The sequence below is a fragment of the Manacus vitellinus genome, unplaced genomic scaffold (assembly GCF_001715985.3).
Source record: "Manacus vitellinus isolate BGI_N305 unplaced genomic scaffold, ASM171598v3 scaffold_5_pilon, whole genome shotgun sequence".
NCBI classification, from domain to species: domain Eukaryota; kingdom Metazoa; phylum Chordata; class Aves; order Passeriformes; family Pipridae; genus Manacus; species Manacus vitellinus.
This window is the reverse complement of record NW_021940682.1, coordinates 20,640,852-20,659,760: the sequence shown is the minus strand read 5'-3', so window position 1 is coordinate 20,659,760 and position 18,909 is coordinate 20,640,852. Positions and strand designations below refer to the sequence as shown.

The 18,909-nt window shown below is 40.4% G+C and overlaps 1 protein-coding gene across 10 annotated transcripts in view; it reads right to left on the bottom strand.

The window, feature by feature from the left end:
* Positions 1-18,909, bottom strand: part of ANKS1B (ankyrin repeat and sterile alpha motif domain containing 1B) — a 414,231-nt gene that overhangs the window by 25,616 nt on the left and 369,706 nt on the right. For 8 of the 10 annotated variants that reach the window (XR_001921711.2, XR_001921712.2, XR_001921713.2 and 5 more), the window contains 2 exons: positions 6,870-6,944; positions 1,657-1,785 (listed from right to left, as the gene is read on the bottom strand). Coding sequence is in view for 7 of the 10 variants with exons in the window: in XM_018080496.2 (XP_017935985.1) it covers positions 1,657-1,785; positions 6,870-6,944 (204 nt within the window). In the remaining 3 variants the exon portion in view is untranslated. The remainder of the gene's footprint in view (positions 1-1,656; positions 1,786-6,869; positions 6,945-18,909) is intronic. The other 2 variants (XM_018080492.2, XM_029963408.1) reach the window with 2 other exon arrangements.

The following is an 18,909-nucleotide window of genomic DNA, read 5'->3' as shown; positions in this document are numbered from 1 at the left end:
CTGTAAGGATCAGGTCAATACAGCTCAGCGAGCTGAAACAAAGCAGTGATGCATGGTCCTTTGGAAAGGAAGGTGTTTCCTTAATCACCAGTAACTTAGATATTCATGGTCATTTCAACTTCATTTCTTTAATGATCCATATGCCTTCCAATCTATTACAAGGGTGACGTGCTGGATCATGCAATAAGATAAAAGGCACTCATGCTCACTTTATTGAAAACTAGGAAAAATATTTAAAGAACTAGAAGCTTCCTTTTCAATTTGAGGTGAGCAAGGAGGTTTTGAATAGTAGGTGAGCTGGTCTTTGACCTTGACTTGCTGAGGAAGGCAGAGGTTCTAGTTACTGTCCAAGGACAGTCACTACATTCATGGCAATTTCTACCCAATGAAGGTCTGATGGAAGATACAGATGTACTCCAGTGAGACAGGCCTGGAACACCCCTTCTGCCCTCACTCAGTGAGAGCCAGGCTCTGTCTCACCTGTGTTTAGTCTCTAATTCCTACCTTTCCAGATATGCTTTAAAAGAGGTGCAGCAGCCTCCAACTCTCCCCCAAAATACAGCTGTATTTGATAAACACAGCATTATCCTAAAAAGCACTAGAGATCTTAGCCCCTTCAAGTGAAGAGGATCTCAACACCACGTCCTGGACCGGGGGTTAACCCTTAGCTATTATGTTAAAGGCACTGCAACTACTGAGCCCCTTTCCTTTGTACAGTAGGTCAGCCATACTTCATTAGGGCCACCTCCAAAGAGGACACACAGTGGTCTGGCAAGCCCCTTCAGCAACTTTAACAACGCTTTTCAGCAAAGTTGGAGGGGGAAATGTTAGCATTTAAAGAGGTGAGCTGAGGCACCTCTTCAGATCCCCAGAAGCTCCAGTCTTCCCGCCCAGGGAACTCAAGATTTCAGTTTTTAACTAAAAAAAAAAAAATTACTTTCTGTGCTGCAGGAGACCTTTCTCTCCTCCACATGCATTTATAACAGACATAAAGCACTAATTGTCTTTAGCTGTAGAAGGAAGCTCTGTTTCTCCAGGGATGGGAAGTGGTAATCAGCTGCAGCTAGAGGGGGGTAAAAATAAACATGCCCTGCCCTGATGGAACTGACTGCTACTGGTACTTCAAGCAGCCAACAGTATGGCAGGGGGCTGAATGTGTTCTTGTCCCAGAGATGGAAAACACTGCTTCAGGATCCTGATCTCCATCTTCCCTATCTCCCTTCCCCAAAACCAAATCGATAAAATTCAGGCAAGGCAACACTTAATTTAACTACTCTGAACACAGCATTGAGGTAGGCGTGAGGATCCCATATTACGCTTTATTATTCTTCCATAACTACTAGACAGGGATTTGTGACAGATGAGAAGTAGGGATGTTTGCTCTCACTGTCACTTCTACACTTCACCACTTACTCAGTGTCCACTCTCTAACATTATTGCTACATGGACTGCAATATATCACAAAATTCATAGCAAAAAGTACTGTGCATCCTTGTTTCTCATTTATTACAATTAGAGTTTTTCAGAAAAAGTGGCCTGTCTCACTAAAAGTGACTGAAAAAATATTATGAATGGAAGTAAAACACAACAGCCTATCAAAATCCAAGATTAACATATCTACCCCAAATCAAACCACTAAAATTTATCAACACTTACAAATGCTTTATAATCACATGACTGGAAGATGAGTTTCTCTGGATGATGTTGCCAATATTGTACAGGCGTTGATGCCGTGGCTTCATTTGGAGGTCGCAAGGTAATTGAAGGCTCTCCCCAGTCTCCTGTCTGAAAATCACAGTTGTTCAAGATATCAGAGTATGTGCAGGCAAATTAGCTACAAAATAGACCTCCACTGTTGTGCTCAATTAACAAGAATTTATTTTCTACGCATAGAGCCATGTTACTAAAATAAGGGAACACAACTGCTACAATATTTTTCATGATTTAATTTATAATCCAAAATCATCTACTGTAGTGTTTAATGAGGCTTTAATTAAGTCTATTTGCTTTGAGAATAAAATCATTAGGCACCGGAAATGTTCCTTAAAAATAAGTGTTTACAATACATATATGAGGATGAGAGCACTTGAAAAAAATCATGATATGCACGAAAATGCCTTTCACAAATTCTGCTATGTGTTTTACAAGCTTTTCTGCACAGTTAATAAGTCTTCCATTATCCGGCACATATAACTGATAATTAACTTTCCTAGATGGCTCAATAACTGAGACTTTGCTTTGAAGACTTATTATATGTTCTTCAAAAATACGAGGCATTCTTTAATCTCTTTATGAATATTTACTTTGATCACCACCTCTTGATGCCTCATTGTGGAGGTAGTAACATTGCCCTTCCACATTCATGATTCTCACTGATACAGGTGATTGCCTTCCTGAGCTGTCATCTCCTCTCTTTCCTCAAAGCCCTCAGAGAACACAGGTAAGACTGCAGTTTGCTGCCAAATCCCTTTGCAGCACACTCTTCTCCCTTCCAATAGAGCCAATGGAGGCGTCAGTACAGGTATGTCCCCAGCCTGGTAGTGCTGGTCTGGGTCTCACCTGCCATTGTGTTTTTAGTCATGGCTTTACTATTATAGGGGCTCCTTCTATCTTGCAAGCCCATGTAAAAAATAATTATTATTCTGAGACTATTAAGCTTTTAACTGTGATCTCTCCTACTTTTCGTTCACATGTGCCCACATCCTCAACACCAGGGATGCTGCCAAAGCATCGGCTCACTTTAACTGAAAATGACCCGTGAATGGACTCTTTCTCCTCTTCCCAACCCCTCTTCCCTCTGCCACCAGTCCCACTTCTATCCTATTCTGTCCTGTCTGGACTACCTCTGAATTGCCCTCTTCTTCCCACTCTGTCTTTTTGCAGCTACATTTCTCCTTCCTGATTCTCCTTCTTCCCCTGCTCATTTTCTCTCAAACTATTTAATGCTTTCCTATATGATTATTTCAATTTGGGTTACACTACTACTTTCTTTACCTGCACTTATCTCTGCATATTTTCTATCCATGTCATATTGTTAAAATATGTATTGAAGAAGGCAAGGAATTATCATCAGTATTTCACATAGAATATGGCTGGAAGCTCACACTTTTATAGCAAAAAGAAGTTATGCATCAAAAACACACGAAAAAAATCTTACCGAAGGCATTCAAAGTCTGGCAAACTATCACATCTTACTAATTAAATCAGGACAGAGTAAACAAAACAAGTACATCATTTTCATGTGTCACAAAATAACAAAATGACACGCATTTGCACAGCTCTGCAATGAAAAGCAATAGATAAATCTAGAAACATCAACATTACCCTGCCAATATGGTAACGTCAAGCAAGTTGAACCTAGTTACTGTTTACACCATTAGCACATCTACCAATTACACAGTAGTGTAATTTCTGTCTTGCCCAGTTAAGTTGCCTATATGCCATGGGTATGACTTCAGCCTTAGATTTTGAAAAGAAAGCAGCAGAAGCAATTGCTCCAATTTTTTGCATGTACAAAAACCTTCTATCATATTTAATCTGAAGTGGGAGGTTGATTTCTTTAAGAAGCAGTTCTCCTTATAAAATAAGGTTTCCATCATATTACAATGGGCAAGGATCTGCATCCTTGTTATTAGTGGAGTCTGTCTTTGACAACAAGAGAAGATGGATTGCACCCTTCACAAATCCTCACAGCGTGCTCGGCTGTCTCTTATGAACTGTTCAAGGCCACAGCTAACAGACCACTTGAAATAGTCCTTTTTTTTTTTCCCTAATAAAGATACACTCCTGCATGTTCTGTGTAAGGAAGCAGAGCTTGGGAGGTCATCATGGCTAGGTTTCACAAACGAAGATCTGGGAAAGGCTCTATCCACATTTGTTACAAGTACGCTGGTGGCTAATAAGGCCAATACCAGATAGACGTGTCTGTTTGCAAAAGGCACAGCAGAAAGACTCCTTAGGTGGTATATTCTGCTTGGGAGATAGATCCTATCCATTTAGCAAAAGGCTACTATGATGGAACACGAGTAAATTTAGGACAGAAAAGCTACAAAAGTACATCTTTTGACCACTGGTCTCTTCACTAAGGAAGCACGGGGATGGCTGTGCCATGTTCTACTGAACAAGTGACAGCGGGTAGCGCTCCGAACCCTCCTGTTGCACTGCTCAGCAGGTGGCTTCCCCACATGCAGAAAAGGGACAGTATGGACAAATTAAGCAGGGAGTAAGGAGTAAGTAAGGAATAAAATGAGTACATAATTCTACAGTTTGTCTCCCTTTTGCACAGATAGTATGGAAAGCATGGAGAAATGCATTTCTTCTGTCGGTTAATAAAAGGGCAGTAAAAGAGGAACAGTGATAACCTCTTGTTTTGGTTCAATTTTATAAAGGAAAAAATAATCACGAGGAAATGAGAAATAATCTTCAACTAGGCTAATAAAACTAGTGTATGAGACACTTGGAGAGGCACTGTGTGGAGACCACTTGTTTGTATCCATTAATTGCTCTATAATCATCCTAGTACCCACTCCTTTTAAATTAGACAAAACCGAATTGCCAAGATTTCCATACTTTTCTCTAGGATGTTCTAAACAGGCAATAGAGCTGAGGTTAGAGGAATGCAGGGATACAGGATTTCTGCTGTTCCCGACAGACCACTGCACCTGGAGAGCTTTCATGTATTTCAGCATGTCTTGTAGAGGGAGCAGCTACTAAGAAAAGTTGCATAAAATTAAACATCACTGGTATAGATTTTTTTTTCAGGGAAGAAAAGCTTTTAAACAAGATTTAGACAGCTGAATACATTAAAAAAACTGTGTCTAAAAACCTCAACAGAAAGAAAGGGAGCTCCTCAGCTGACTGAGTCTAGTCAGATTCTGAAATTCTGAGATTTAGGATGTCATGATGGCAGTTGACTTCAGGCAAAATACAAAATAGGACCATCTTCGACCTAGAGAAGACTTGAAACAACAAGGCTCAAGTCTGGGATAGAAAAATATAAATTACTAGTAGTCCTAACTCCAAGGAATTGATGTGGAACAATTCATGGGTGATGTATTGAGATTCAGGTCCTTCACCTAATACACTTTCAAGCAGTACAGAAATGTTCAGAAATTGCCATGCAAGACCAACTATAATGTTTGATTTATATTTTAAAAATAGATATGCTAGGATAAGGGTTTTCTGGTTTGAATATTTAATTTGCAATTATAAGAAATAATCAAACATTTAAGCTTATGTATTTTTTATCACACAATATACAGATGGAGATTTTTATCTCTCTGATGAAGTAGAAAGGCAAGAGATAATTTATTCCTCATCTAACTTTACAGCTCATCAGACAGCTGTGCAATTTATCACATGGTTTTTGCTGTATTGCTTGTGTTTCAGTATTCTAACGTCCCCTTGCCTTTAACCAGCACCTTTCCTCTCTTTGGCCTCTCCCAACTTGAAAAAGAATATTTTTTGCTCCACATTTGCAGATAAAGAATTTATAATCAGAAAATGGTCTCAAGTCAGGTGCCAGAGTGGTAAGGATTCAATCCTTTTACAGGGACAACCTTAAAGACCAATATCTTGTGCTCTTGCAGTGCTTTCTAACCCTGAAAATCAGCAGATGTGCTTTACAAAGGGTCAGATGCTTGATGTCAAATGAGCTACAGAGGTAGATCACAACTATTAAATATTTTTGGTTTTTTTACAGTCGTTGCACATTTTCCTATCTCATCCCATTTTCTGAGAAGCATATTTGACTCATATTGAAGGCACCTGGATGCAGAGGTAGTCACAGATAAGAAGTAACCTCAGTACAATTTTATAAAATCTAACACCTCCCTCGTCTTTTTATAAAAATGTCAAGTTAAAACCCCTCCATGCTTCAAGGAAGAAAAAACCAAAAAAGTCCGAGTTTGAGTGGTTTGAATGTAGTTATTTTTAACAAGAACCATATCTTATAACTTTTCACCTGTTTTTTTCATGCCTGGTTATGGTAACATGCATTAGTCACCATGACAACAACAAATTGGAGCACGCATGGATACAACACTTCTGGCTGAAAAATTAATAATTTTCTCCCTGTAAAAATTTTAAATGCTCTGCAGACCAGTCAAATCCTCATTGTTTCCTTATGTTTTAATTCCTAGACTGGGAGGAATTTTTTAAGCTCTTTATATTTTTGGCTCTTGAAATAATGGGAACAGGTTTATGGTGTACTTAGATTTTAAAAACTTCTAAAGCTTGGTAGCCAAAACGTTCCCTCTTTGGCAGAAATGTTCCAAGGAGGCATGGCAAAAATCAGGAGAAATCTACAGCTCCTCTGAAATACTCTGCTGAACAACAGGTTGTCATCCTTACCACACTGCAATATGGATCACCAGGATCACATGCACAGCCTTTGTGACTGTCACAGAAGTGATAAAAACTCAGGGCACCATCAGCATTACCTCTAATTCCCCCAAAGGTGACTCTGTAAACACAGCGCGTACCTCAGCTGGGCAAAGCCTATGGGCTGACACAGAAAGGGCAGCACAACACACCGTGGGGGTGAAACTGTGCAAACCGAGCTGTTTACACGGTTTCCCGCTTTGGAAAAGCGAGTGAACGAAAACATCAGGAACAGAAGTCAAAGCTCCCCCCGAGCGAGACTGCTGCTGGTAACGCCCCCACGTCCTGTATGTGTGTACACCATACAGCCAACATACGCTAACCACATGGCACGACACACGGATGTGCGCACACATAATCCCCAAGGAGGGCAGACAAGTTACGAACTTTTGTTACCATTCCAGCGACATGACACCCGTAGATAACACCAAGGCAACAGACTGTACATCCAAAGAATGACAACATAGCCATTTATTACTGTATCTTACATTATGAACCTGATGAATCGATGAGAAAGGATATCCTGCATTCTGGTTGGTCCAGATCTCACAGACCGAAGACTGCTAATATAAACAGAAAACTGTATCTCATCTTGTAAATATTAATGCACTGCAACTGCCAAAAGGCAAGAATAATTATAGAAAAGGCTTGCAATAATATTAAAGAAGGAAGTAAAATAGCTGTTAAATGTAATTTTATTTATTTGCTGACAAAATATTTTTGGACTGGCTGGAAAGACGCATAGCTTATTCAGAGACTCTAGAAGAGGTTTCAGACTGTGAGTACAAGAAAACAATTTAGTCAGAAATGCTTGTGAGATAAAGTTATGCAGGCATTAACAGAAAACACAGAGAGCAGAAGAAATACTGGTTACTTTCAGGTTTTGGCAGGGAAGAAGTTTGAAGTCAACATCCTGATTAAGTTTTGAGACTTAAATCTCTCTCTGTTGGAGACTTTCACAGGTAGAGGAAGGGAAAAATCTGGCAAGACAATCAACAGAAAAAATATGTTTTCTCTGTAACAATTACCAGAAAAGAATGCATTGCAATCAAGTGAAGCAGCTGCCCATCATCTCCTTCCAACAACAAGTCCTTTGCATTCAAAGATACAGATAATATTACCTTTGGTACTGACCATGACCCCAAAGCATAAATGAAAGGTTTCAGTCTACCTTCTACATTATTGTACAGAGTCTGTAATAGCAAAGCAAAGTCAGCATACTGTAGCATCTCTAGCAAAAGCAACAGGCAAGCACAGCATTCAACCAGCATCTTTTATATATTTCCTTGTTTGGACACTCATCAAGAAAGCATCTGTGGCACCTCAGCAAACGCTAAGATAACATTTTACAGTAGCCAGGCAACTAAAACAAAGCATCAGACGTAGAATCTGCCCACGCTATCTTCAGCAGGCAGCAACAAAAAGCAATCAACAGACATGAAAAATGCAACTGCAGTATCCAGAATAGATAGCAATTAATATATAAGTAATTTAACAACAGCAGGAATGTGCATTGCTGGTTCTTGTCAGCAGCGGCAGCAGGAATCTAGCACCAATGCTCAAAACAACCCAAAAAAGTGCAACTCTTCTTAAAACATGGCTCTTGCTCTTACCTTTTGTAGCCAGCAACCTGGCTGCCTGGCTGGTGACAGACTAGGTTATCACTTCTGGTTACTGCCAGGGAAGCCTGGCATCCTCTGGACTGACTACAAAGCACTGCCAGACAGACTGGTGGCTGCCTAATGTTGTTAATAGTCCCTTATTTCCTTCATGAAATGCATGAGCACAAATCCCTTCCTCCAGCTTTAGTAATTGTTAAACTTTCATGTATCTGGTTAATTTCACCTCCCTCATCTTGCTTTTGAAGTTATTTGCTTCTCCTTTGTGAGGTGTAGGGCTCTACATTTTGATAGCATTAGATAATAAAAACTTTGATTTTTGCTCAGTCTTCTTCCCCATCTTCTGCAACTTGCTACAAAACAGTCCTCCTCCATGTGATGAACAAATAGTCTCAGTGCAAGGTCACCAGCAAACACTGCTGCAGCTACTTCTGCTGTGCCATCATTAGAACAGTGCACTAGTTGGTACTAATGACATTTTTTTGTGTATGTCAAGCAAACTGACTTCTGGATGCTCTGGCCATGCTCATTGCTGGGATGCCTACCTTTGTTTGCCTAGGGACGAGAAGATTCCTGAATAGGAATCCATGGCAGAAGCTTGTGCCTCCACTTTTCAAGAGAAGAGTAAAGAGAAGGCATTTCCATGCCAGATGAAGCATACTCAAGCATCTGGTAATCAAGAAGACTTATTGCAGTGCTATTTGGACACACTCACTGAGGTCCTGAAAGCAGCAAGGTAAGGCAGCAGGGTACTGTATGTTGGCAGAGGTTTTATCTCTTCCCAGCACTGGCATGGAGTTGCCATGATGCCATCACATTGTGCAGCTGCTTCTCACCATCTTGATATTCCTAAGACGAAAGTGTGTCCTTAAATCCTGCCCCTCTCAAGGCCTTGCCTTTAAGGATTGGTGTGGGGCCTCAGCCAGCTCAGCCATGAGCTGGAGCAGCAGCGGCGTGCGGGGTCTCCCAGCAGAGCTGCCATAGCAGTCCTGCCGTGCTGCGGCACCTAAAGCTACAAATACATCGGGTACATCTGTCGGCTGCCTGGGTGCTAACTCAGGGACAGGTAACACAGCACTGTAGGAAGTGTGGGCACAGCCTTTAAGTTGCCCCATTTAAAAAGAGGGCAGACAATAAATTTTTTTTACACGTGCCAATAGTACCCATCCTGCCTCTCCCTCCCCAGCTCATCTTCTCCTAGATGAAGACACAGAGGTTAGGGCACTTTCCCCAGGAACTGAGAACTCTTGATTTCATGCCCTTCTCTGACTGAGGGGACTCACACCTATGTATTTCACCTTTCTCTTTCACAGGTTAAAACAGCTGTAGAAGGTAGGCTGTCTTCAACCCCTTTTATAAATGGCAGGAAGTCCTTCTAATTAATTCTTTAGGGAAAGAAGAGTGCCCAAGATGTTTGGAAGCACTCACATATGAGAGACAAGTTTTGGGTCCAGGTCTCTGCTTCAAGAACTGTGCAAATGAACTACCCCCATCAGACAGACCTACCCCCAGAACTAAAGGTTTTGAGGATCTAGGCTTAAGTTAAATCATCTTTAAATACCGGTGACTTGATTTATTAAACCAACAATAAATCGAACAGACCAGCAGAAACAGAATTTCCCACGAGTGTATGAATGCCCAGTCTGAAGGGTAGCAGTGCAAAACTCATGACTCTGTTTTGTACTCATTATTGTTTGAATGACTGAGGTACTGTAATGCAGTACAGAAGGAACATTAATTTTATGGATGGTAACAAATTCAAATTCAGAAATCAACCTTTTCCTTGCACTATTGTAAAAATATTTGGCATTTACTACATACATATTTTATATCTTCAAAGTGCTTAAAATTTTTAATGAATTATGAAATCCCCAGGAGAAGTACTCAAAGTTACATATCCCTGTGCTGAAGAAGAAAGAACCAAGGAAAGGAAAAAGGTTAAGTGAGTATCTGAGGCCAGAAACTTGGCAGTAGGAGGAATAATGGAGATTAGGCTTCAAACACTCACAATTTTCAGCTCCCAAAACATATGCTCTCAAAAAACAGGTAAAAAATTCAATCTGTGCATACATTTCTACCACAACAAACACAAATACACTTGGGCACCTAATACCACTGACACAAAGGTTATGTGAAAAAGAGTTTAACAAAGAATATTTTCCTAAGTAATATGGTAAAGATGAGCAAAGAAATAGCATCTGCTATTGTCTGATTAGTATCGAACATGCCATTATCTTAATACTTCTCAAAAGATAAATGCTTACAAGTAACATCACAACAAGACTCTGCCATCATACCATTTTTGTGGTGTCCCTTGCATAAGAGATTTCCCCATCTGGTCATGGCGGGACATGACTCTGACAGGCAAGATGGGCAAAGGAAGGGAGAAAGTCTCACAAAGTGAATAGAGTTATCCAAGCAGAACTTTAGGCTTCCTCCCCATAGACAAGGAAAACTTGGTTGTTAATCTCAAGAAAGAAAGAAACCATAAGATTGTTCATAGAAATTATATGCTTTCTAAGGAGAGGAGGAACAGGAGCTGCGTGGAAGGAGTCCAGAAGTATTCATTACAGCTCAGTGAATTTCACTCGATGGCACTTTAGGAGATGTCAAGGATTTACCTAAATTAGGAGCAATTATCCTTGAAAGTCATAGAAAATACTGAAAGGACCAAAGAAGGGCTAAAAGAATATTTAAGATGTGTTAGAAGGAAGACTCAGAAACTTATATGCAGCCCAACTGCAGGGACCAGCAAGTGACTAGAAACTGTTTCAAAATTCAGCCACCATCCCCCAATTCTCATGACCTTCTGCCATTACTCCTGGCCATCTGAAAGAAACACTCAGAAATATATGTATGCATGCACGTATATTTACATCTATGCATCCATTATCGAGAATAACAAAGAAAAAGTGTAATATTGCCTGCCATGTGTTACCAAGACAGCTTCTACGAGCCAAGAAAAATTCAAGATGTTTATAATGAGGTTCCTCAGTATGAATCATCTCAGATCAAATTTTCTTCTTTGTTGGAAAACTAGCCAATTAAATCAGCGGCATCAAGGAGAAGTACTGCAAGACTTGGACACTGATGCAACAACATATGAACAACTCCCATACACAAACTTAGCCTGAATCAAATGCAGTGGTTGCACAAGAAGTTGAAATTCACCTTTTGAGAATAATTATTGGTATTTAAGCACAAATGGACTGGAATATGCCAAGGCAATCTGCAAGGACCTGCTCCATGCTGTGGCCTGGAGGAGTGCCAAGGCTAAGGAGGATCCAGAAGTGAGGGACTTTTCAGAATGTGGTAAGAACTGAAAATGGATCTAATGAACTACAGAAAGTCAGATAAAATTACGTAGGATTACATACAGATATAAAATAGCAAACAAATTAGCAGAGTGATTTAGGTTGCAACAGGACAAAAAAGATCTGAAAGTTTCAGTATACCTCAAATTAGATAAGGTCAGTCTTTAAAAAGAAAAAGGAAATAAATCACAAGATAATTCATGCTGTAAGGGAGCTCAGGAAATCTCCATTCCAACTCCAGCTCAAGGCAGGAGAAGCTGTGAGATGGGACCAGATTGCTCGGGGCTTCATCCAGTCAAGTCTTGAAAACCATCGAGGACAGAGATTGGGCAGACTCTGTGAGCAACTTGTTCCCCTGCTTGCCTGTCTGCATTGGGAGGAAATTTCTCTTGGCATCCAGTCAGCGTCTCTCCACTTTCAGTTTTAGTACCCAAAGCCACCTCTTCTCCAGCCAGCCCTGGGTGTCCAGCCTCTCCTGGGAGGGCAACTTTTTCAGCTCCCGACCATCTTGGTGGTCCTTTGCTGAATTTCCCTCTCCTAAATAAAAAAACCCAGGTATTCAATAAAAGTAGCCATATGGGGCAGCCACCAGTGAGGTCTCACATGGGGTGGCATCCAGTTTTAGCCACTGCAGTGTAAGGAGGGAGTCCAGGAGAGAGTGACAACAACAAACAGAAGTCTAGAAAACACCAGGGCGTGGCTCTGGTTAGGAAAATGTAGGCACCAATGGTTTATTCAGCCCTGCGCTAGTCTGAGTAGAGGTTGTTGGTGACTCCTGATCTGCTGCCTTTTCCACCTCTCCTCAGCAAGGTTGCCCTCTCACACTTCCACATGGCAGTGATGGTGCACAGGGAGAAGAGGAGCTGCCGAATGCAACCTCTGGGCTTATTCCCCCGCTGCCTCCTCCTCTGTGTCTCACCACAGGACCCAGCCTCAGAAAATTGCTCCCATCTCCCAGTGCTGCAGCTCCAGTGAGGCACAAGGAAGGAGAGAGAGAAACAGCAGCAAACCCCACTCCCCTGATGCACATAATCTAACTCGCTAACTATAATTCAGTCTAGCTCCAGAAATGAGGATAATTTTGGATTAAATCCCAGAAAAATCAGTCTTGGTATGGCGAACAAACTTTTAAGGTGCAACAGCTGAAAGAAACAAATGAAACCTGGATCAATGGGGTCTGGTCACTTTTGTAACTGTAACTCCAAAAGTTTTAGGACCAGGGGAGAGCAGTTGTGCCATCTAAATAGATGCTGCTTCCCTGAATGTTCCCAAGGCTCTGGGGAGAGCTTGCCTTATCAGCAGGAATAACTGCAAATCCTCCTTCAAAAACAAGATCTTGAGAGATGAAGAGTGAAATTTGTACTTCTTTTAGAGAAGCAGAAACTCAAAATACCACTTCTTATTAGAGGAGTTGCATGTTTTGCATTGGTATATTTCTTTTGCTTCTCCTGAAAATGCTTCACATGAAAATTTCTGGAAAATCACCACCCTCTTTGGACTGGTTCTCTTGCAGGCAGGCAGTGCATGACAGGCGTGAGCAGCAACACTACACTCCAAGTCAGTGCCCCCAGTGAGGTTTCACAAGAAGGTGCATGCCATGGCCAGCACACCCAGGGAAGGAGGGGACTGACCCAGGGCCACAGCAAGCCTGCAGACTGTCCTCTCCTGTCTGTGTCAGGGTGAGAAGCAAAGCCTCTTCCTGCGCTAGGTCCACACAGAGCCATGGTTTCCACTTACTTCTCTGATGAGAAAAGTCTCATCACAGAGGTACGCTTCTCTCTCACCCGGCCAACACCCTCCTTCACACAATAGCCATCTTTTCCTTAGGCAGCTGATCTCAACCGATTTTGATCAAGCAGACCAGGAGCTGGGCTCCTGCTAGGGAGGACAGACCGAGGGCCTTCAGTATGTCAGGTGTGCCACAGCCTCTTAACTTTGCACAGAGGATATAAACTTCTGGACAAACACCAGGGAAGATTATGAGACTTTAATCCCTGAACATTAGGTACACGTATCTATATTTTTGCCAACACTCCCCCTCAAACAACAAAAACAGAAGAGCACCCCAAACTCTAAGAACAGCTTTTTTCTAGGAGCTCAAAAATTTAAATGTTAGATATTAAACTTCAGTTTTCATACAACCTTTTCAATGTAGAGCCTCTAGTTCACAATACTGAGTGTGAAAAACAGTAAATTAATTAAGAACATCTGTCCTCCTCTTGATGTAGCATTTATGGCTTTAGTTTGGATCATTAATACTGAATATAGAAGCAGTTTCCTTAATTCCATATGCTGAAGCAGCATGTAGGTATAATCCACATGACATGACTTCAGTTCCTAAATGTTAGCTTCTGTAACATTCATGAAAAAATTCTATCTTTCTAGTCAAGCAGAAATTAGGTAGATTTTTTTATAATGTCTTTATCAGTTTACCTGTCCATTGCCCAGAGAAGTAGTGGATGCCCCATCCATGGAAGTGTTCAAGGCTAAATTGGACGGGGGCTCTGAGCAATTTGGTCTAGTGGAAGATGTCCCTGCCCACGGCAGGGGCGTTGGAACTAGATGATCTTCAAGGTCCCCTCCAACCCAGTTGTGGTTCTATGATTCTATGAAACACACAATACTGAAAATTTGTTGAAATTTACAGCTCAAGATACAGCTGTCTATGGCATTAACATCTATGGGAATTAACATTATGGGCTAGCAACATCTATACCATGCAATTGATTCAGTTGAGCATTTTTCTTTTGAAGTTAAATTCAAGGTCATTGCAGTTCAGTCATCTTTCCATATTGAACAAAAAGCACCTAAAACATGAACCATAGAGCATTTTATTTGGATTTTACATATTTGTTCCTAAAATAGCTGCCTATTTATCCTCACGACATCCACTATTTTATGCTTTTTAAAAAAATGCAAATAAGAAATCTTAGAATTAAAAAGACAATTAATCTAGACAACGATATTTTTGTATTTATTGCTTCATAAATCAACTAGTAAAGAATTCTGTTATTTGAAGAGTAATTTCAACCACTGATAAAAACCATACTTCATTGCTGCTTAGATAATCTCATTTTACACAACGGTATTCTCTTGGGCATGTTTTCCTTCATTCAAAGTAATCATTAAATCCTTCCAAAGCAAAGAAGGAGACAGAAAAACAAACAGGAAACAAGTAAATAAAAAAATTTCACACTGTGATTAAAAGTTACAAAACTAAAGGTGAGTTCTTTATTTTCAGCTCCTTCAAACTTTCTGTGTCACCTTACTCAACCTGAAACATCGCTATATCTCAGTTTTCTTAGCTGTAAAATGGAAAACATGATTTTAAACCACACAGTCCCACAGTGCACTGGAAATACAAATGCATTAGTATCTGTGAAGTATTTGGAAGATATTATTGAGCTGAAGGTATTACTTCAGAAAGAAGCAACATTATTTCAAAATTTTAATATAAATCTGCTCTTACTAATTCTGTCCTTTGTTTTTACTACACTTTTCCTCTACTGTAGATAGAGGATCTATTGTACTAAATCCATTTAAATGATTGTTCCCTGTATATCAATCCTAACCCGGCAAAGAATTATTATATCTTACAAAATAACGTTAAATGCAGAATCCCAACAATCAGGATAGCTTTACTTCAAACTTAAACTTACTATGCAGTCATTACAGTGACATTACACAAGCTATCTTGTGTTTTAAGAAAAAAAAAAGGGGGGAAAAATAAAAAGAGCCCTCAGACCATGGGACCGAAGAATCAAGAAACGCTTTCAAAATAAGTCTGAGTTCAGCATCTCTGTGAAAGAACTTCTCCTGCCTGTGAACAATTTTTCCAACCCCCTGAGACCTTAAAAGATCTCTTCCTTCCATCAAAGCCCACTGCGGTGCTCCCCATACGGGCCACAACTCAGAGGCAGACACTGGCTGAAGCTTTCCCCAGAACCCTAGAGGCACTTGCCCACTGCCTCCCAAAATGACAGACCTCTTCCCTCTCGGGGTGCACTGCAGGTTCAGCACCATGGGGACAGTGTGCATCAGCATCACGGTGATGTCTGTCCCAGTTCATCTTCCGTGTGGGCAGGGTGATTCCCACACCTCCCTGCCTGTCTGCCACAGGAAAGGTGGTTTTGACCCTTGGTCCTGGCTAGGGGCAGGGTGCAGTGCTCTGAACATCATGGCAAGAGGTCTTATGGACCATGGTGGCTAAAAGCACCATATGTCACTGGCTGGCGGAATAAATAGTCACAGCCTTGGGGCTGGCAGTCTGGAATATGCTTGCAGCTAGTACCTAAAGCTTCTCTGCTGCCTAGAGAATTGCAAATCCTAAGGATGTGACATTTTAACTGGTGTATTTTAATGAACTTAGCTATGATTCCTTTCAATCTCAAAGTTCTTCCCTGCAAATCATTTCAGGGGTGAATGAAGAGTCCAACTCCTTCAATGGAACTCCTCCTATTGATTTTGGTTCCAAAGAACTCAGGATTGGTCTGTATGATTTAATTTCTATTTTAAAGGTTTAGGCAATCTTAAGAACAACCTCAGCTATTTTAAATCACATTAATTTGATCATACTAACCTACAGTTTGCAGGCTCAGAATTCAACATCCACAGTCAATGATGACTCAGACTACTCATTCCTTTCTGCATTTTTTTCCTCCTTTTTTTTTTTTTTTTTTTTGGAAAATAAGCCATCTCACAATCTTCTGTGTTACTATTTTGGCAGTTGTGATTTATACAACCAGATATCAAAGACTTTCAAAGCTGGATGACCAACTGGAGGGTTGGATGACCAAATCTATTCCAGTGGAGAATCTAAATTGGTTAGACTCATTGTTTATATCAGGATTTTCCCCTCTTAGGTCACAAACAGTCTGCTAGGGAACTGCAAATGAAGGTACAATGCTGGCCTTGAGACAAAACCACCCACATGAAGTAAATTTAAATCAGTGCTTCCTCCAGGAAACAAAGTGTTGTATTACTTACAATCAGATCTGATTATGGTTTAGGGAACTCTTTAAACCCATCTAGCAGATCAAAGGAAAACAGATTTAAACTGCTGTGCTCGTTGTTTAACGACCACTGGTTGATTGATGCAAAGATCAACATGCTTGATGGCTCCTAGTAAAGGTTTAGTGAAAACACAGGTCATACTAAAGACGGAAACATCCAATCTCACCATTTCATCAAAATATCTTCAGATTTTAGATTTTAAATTGAGGCTAAAAATAGCTTTATTCTAACATTTTTGAAATAAAATCAAGTTCATGAAAGCTATACAATGAATAAGGTCTCAACACTGTTGGTCTCTCTCTTTGAGGCCATAAAAACAGCCACTAATCTCATCACCAAGAACACATCAAAACCACATTCACAGCATCACAGCATACAAGACATCTTTATGCATGTTTATGTACTATAGCATCCAGTAAACATGCAGATCCACACAGCAGCATGCAAACAGCCTAGCAAAGAGAGGGTTAAGACAAAGAATATCCTCAAAGCAATTCCAATAATTCCTCTAGATCACAGTGTTTGTGAGAAGTATTCTAGCTGGAAAGCAGGCCTCGTATCAGTTCAGAAGTTGTTGATCTGACACAAGCCAAAGGAACTGGCAAACTGCAAGGAGAAAGTTGCTAGATAAAAAAACCCAAAACAAAATAAAACAAATAAACAAACACACGGAGCAGAAGGCTCATGTTAAGAATCAGCTGGATCTCTTGTACTTTCTAGAAACAATTATTTTACCTTTTAATTTCAAGGGGGCTTTGGGGGAAAAGACTGAAGGAAATATAGTTCATTTTAGCAAAGTACATATTGCAAAAAATAAATTTAAGAATCTATTTTTGGGCTTGAATGGTTGAAGAAATCCCTGATTAGCCTCTTAATGGGGTGAGTCCAATTTATTGAGAATGATCACCAGAGGGAGTCATTGACTTTCCCGTTAAAGTCAAAGGGAATTTTACATACTTCAGGAATGCAGAATTTGGGGGCAGAGCTGAGAAAGACTTCAAACAGACTAGAGTTCAGGGACTAACACAAGCCACTGTTTTATGGATTTAATCTGAATCCATTTTCCCTTTTGGAGTCCCAAAGGATGACTGATATATTCCATGGTTAAGGTTAGACAGAAGGCACTGACGTCTTTAATTCAGTGGGTACACAGTCTCACAAAAAAACAAACAAAGAAAAAAAAAACCAACCCGCCCCCCCCCCCCAAAAAAAAAACAGACCAAAACCAAAAACAAAACAAATCCCAGCACTTGATTGGTTTTACAGCAATTTGGACTGGTGCAAATAATAACTTCTCAATTTTCTCTTTGGACATGCAACATATCACAGTTCTTCTGAAAATGCAGTATTTAACAGCACAGAGAAAATCTCCAGGTATCATATATGAGAGTATGTCATACCTCTTGGTAATATCAGGACCTCAAACAGTAAAAGAAAAGAGTAAAATGGAGACAGAAAGAATTGTTAGCATGAGGTCTTTGTGTTGTTGTGGTTTGTTTGACTTTTTTGTCTTCAATATTAGTGACTAAAAGAGGAAGTGAGAATAGGGATTTGTGAATGAAGTAACAAAATGAACTAAGTAGATGAACCAGTCTACTCAGCCATGAGCAAGCATGCATTTTATGCTCAAACACCTAAATTTCATAACATTCAAAGAAATATTTTCATGTTAAGAACTCGGCTTTTCTTTGCTGGACTTCAGCTCAACCTTGTTCTTGCCACAGAAGCCCAGCAGACTTTGGTTTGGAAACAAGCTCATTCACTCGGCAACTTTCTCCTTAATTCTGTACAATAAAATTATATAGCAGAAAATTAGGAGATTAAGAAAAGACAAGGCAACAGGCCCACCCAAACAAATGCAATTTCACCTCTCTAGAAACGTTCTCTGAACAAATGGAATTCAATTTGTTTCTGTGTTCCCAGGTAATGGCAGCACCTTGTTTTCTTTGTTTATTTAATTACTTCTTGTTCATGCAATTAGCTGACAGACTGCAGCCTTTTGTTCATTATAACACAATTATTTGCATAGCTGTTTCCATTTTGAGCTTGAATTTTGGACAGAAGCTCTATTTTGGACTGTGGCAGGCAGAGCCACTGTTGGGAAGCCTCATGCAGGGCAGCACGCAGCAACCTGCTCCTTCATGGAGTGAGTCGCTCCAGGAGCTGCCCTGGCCGCCCATCTGCTTCTGACAGCAAATCAAAGCCCTGTTCCCAACTTGCAAATTAAGACCTGGCTGTCTGTCATCATAGGTACCACCAGAAACCAGCTGAGTTCATTCTAAAGCATTTTCACCAACAGGCTGCCCATGCATAATTTTCTGCCCCTTAGATTGGATATTAGGAAAAACTTCCTCACTGAAATGGTGGCAGGCATTGGAATGAGCTGTGCAGGGGAGTGGTGGAATCATCATCCCTGGAGGTGTTAAAAAAACATGTAGGTGTGATCCTTGGGGACACGGTTTAGTGGTGAACATGGCAGTGGTAGGTTAATGGTTGGAGCTGATGACCTTCAGGGTCTTTTTCATCCTAAATGGTTCCATGATTCTAAGGTATCACTCCGGTCAATATATACATTAATTTAA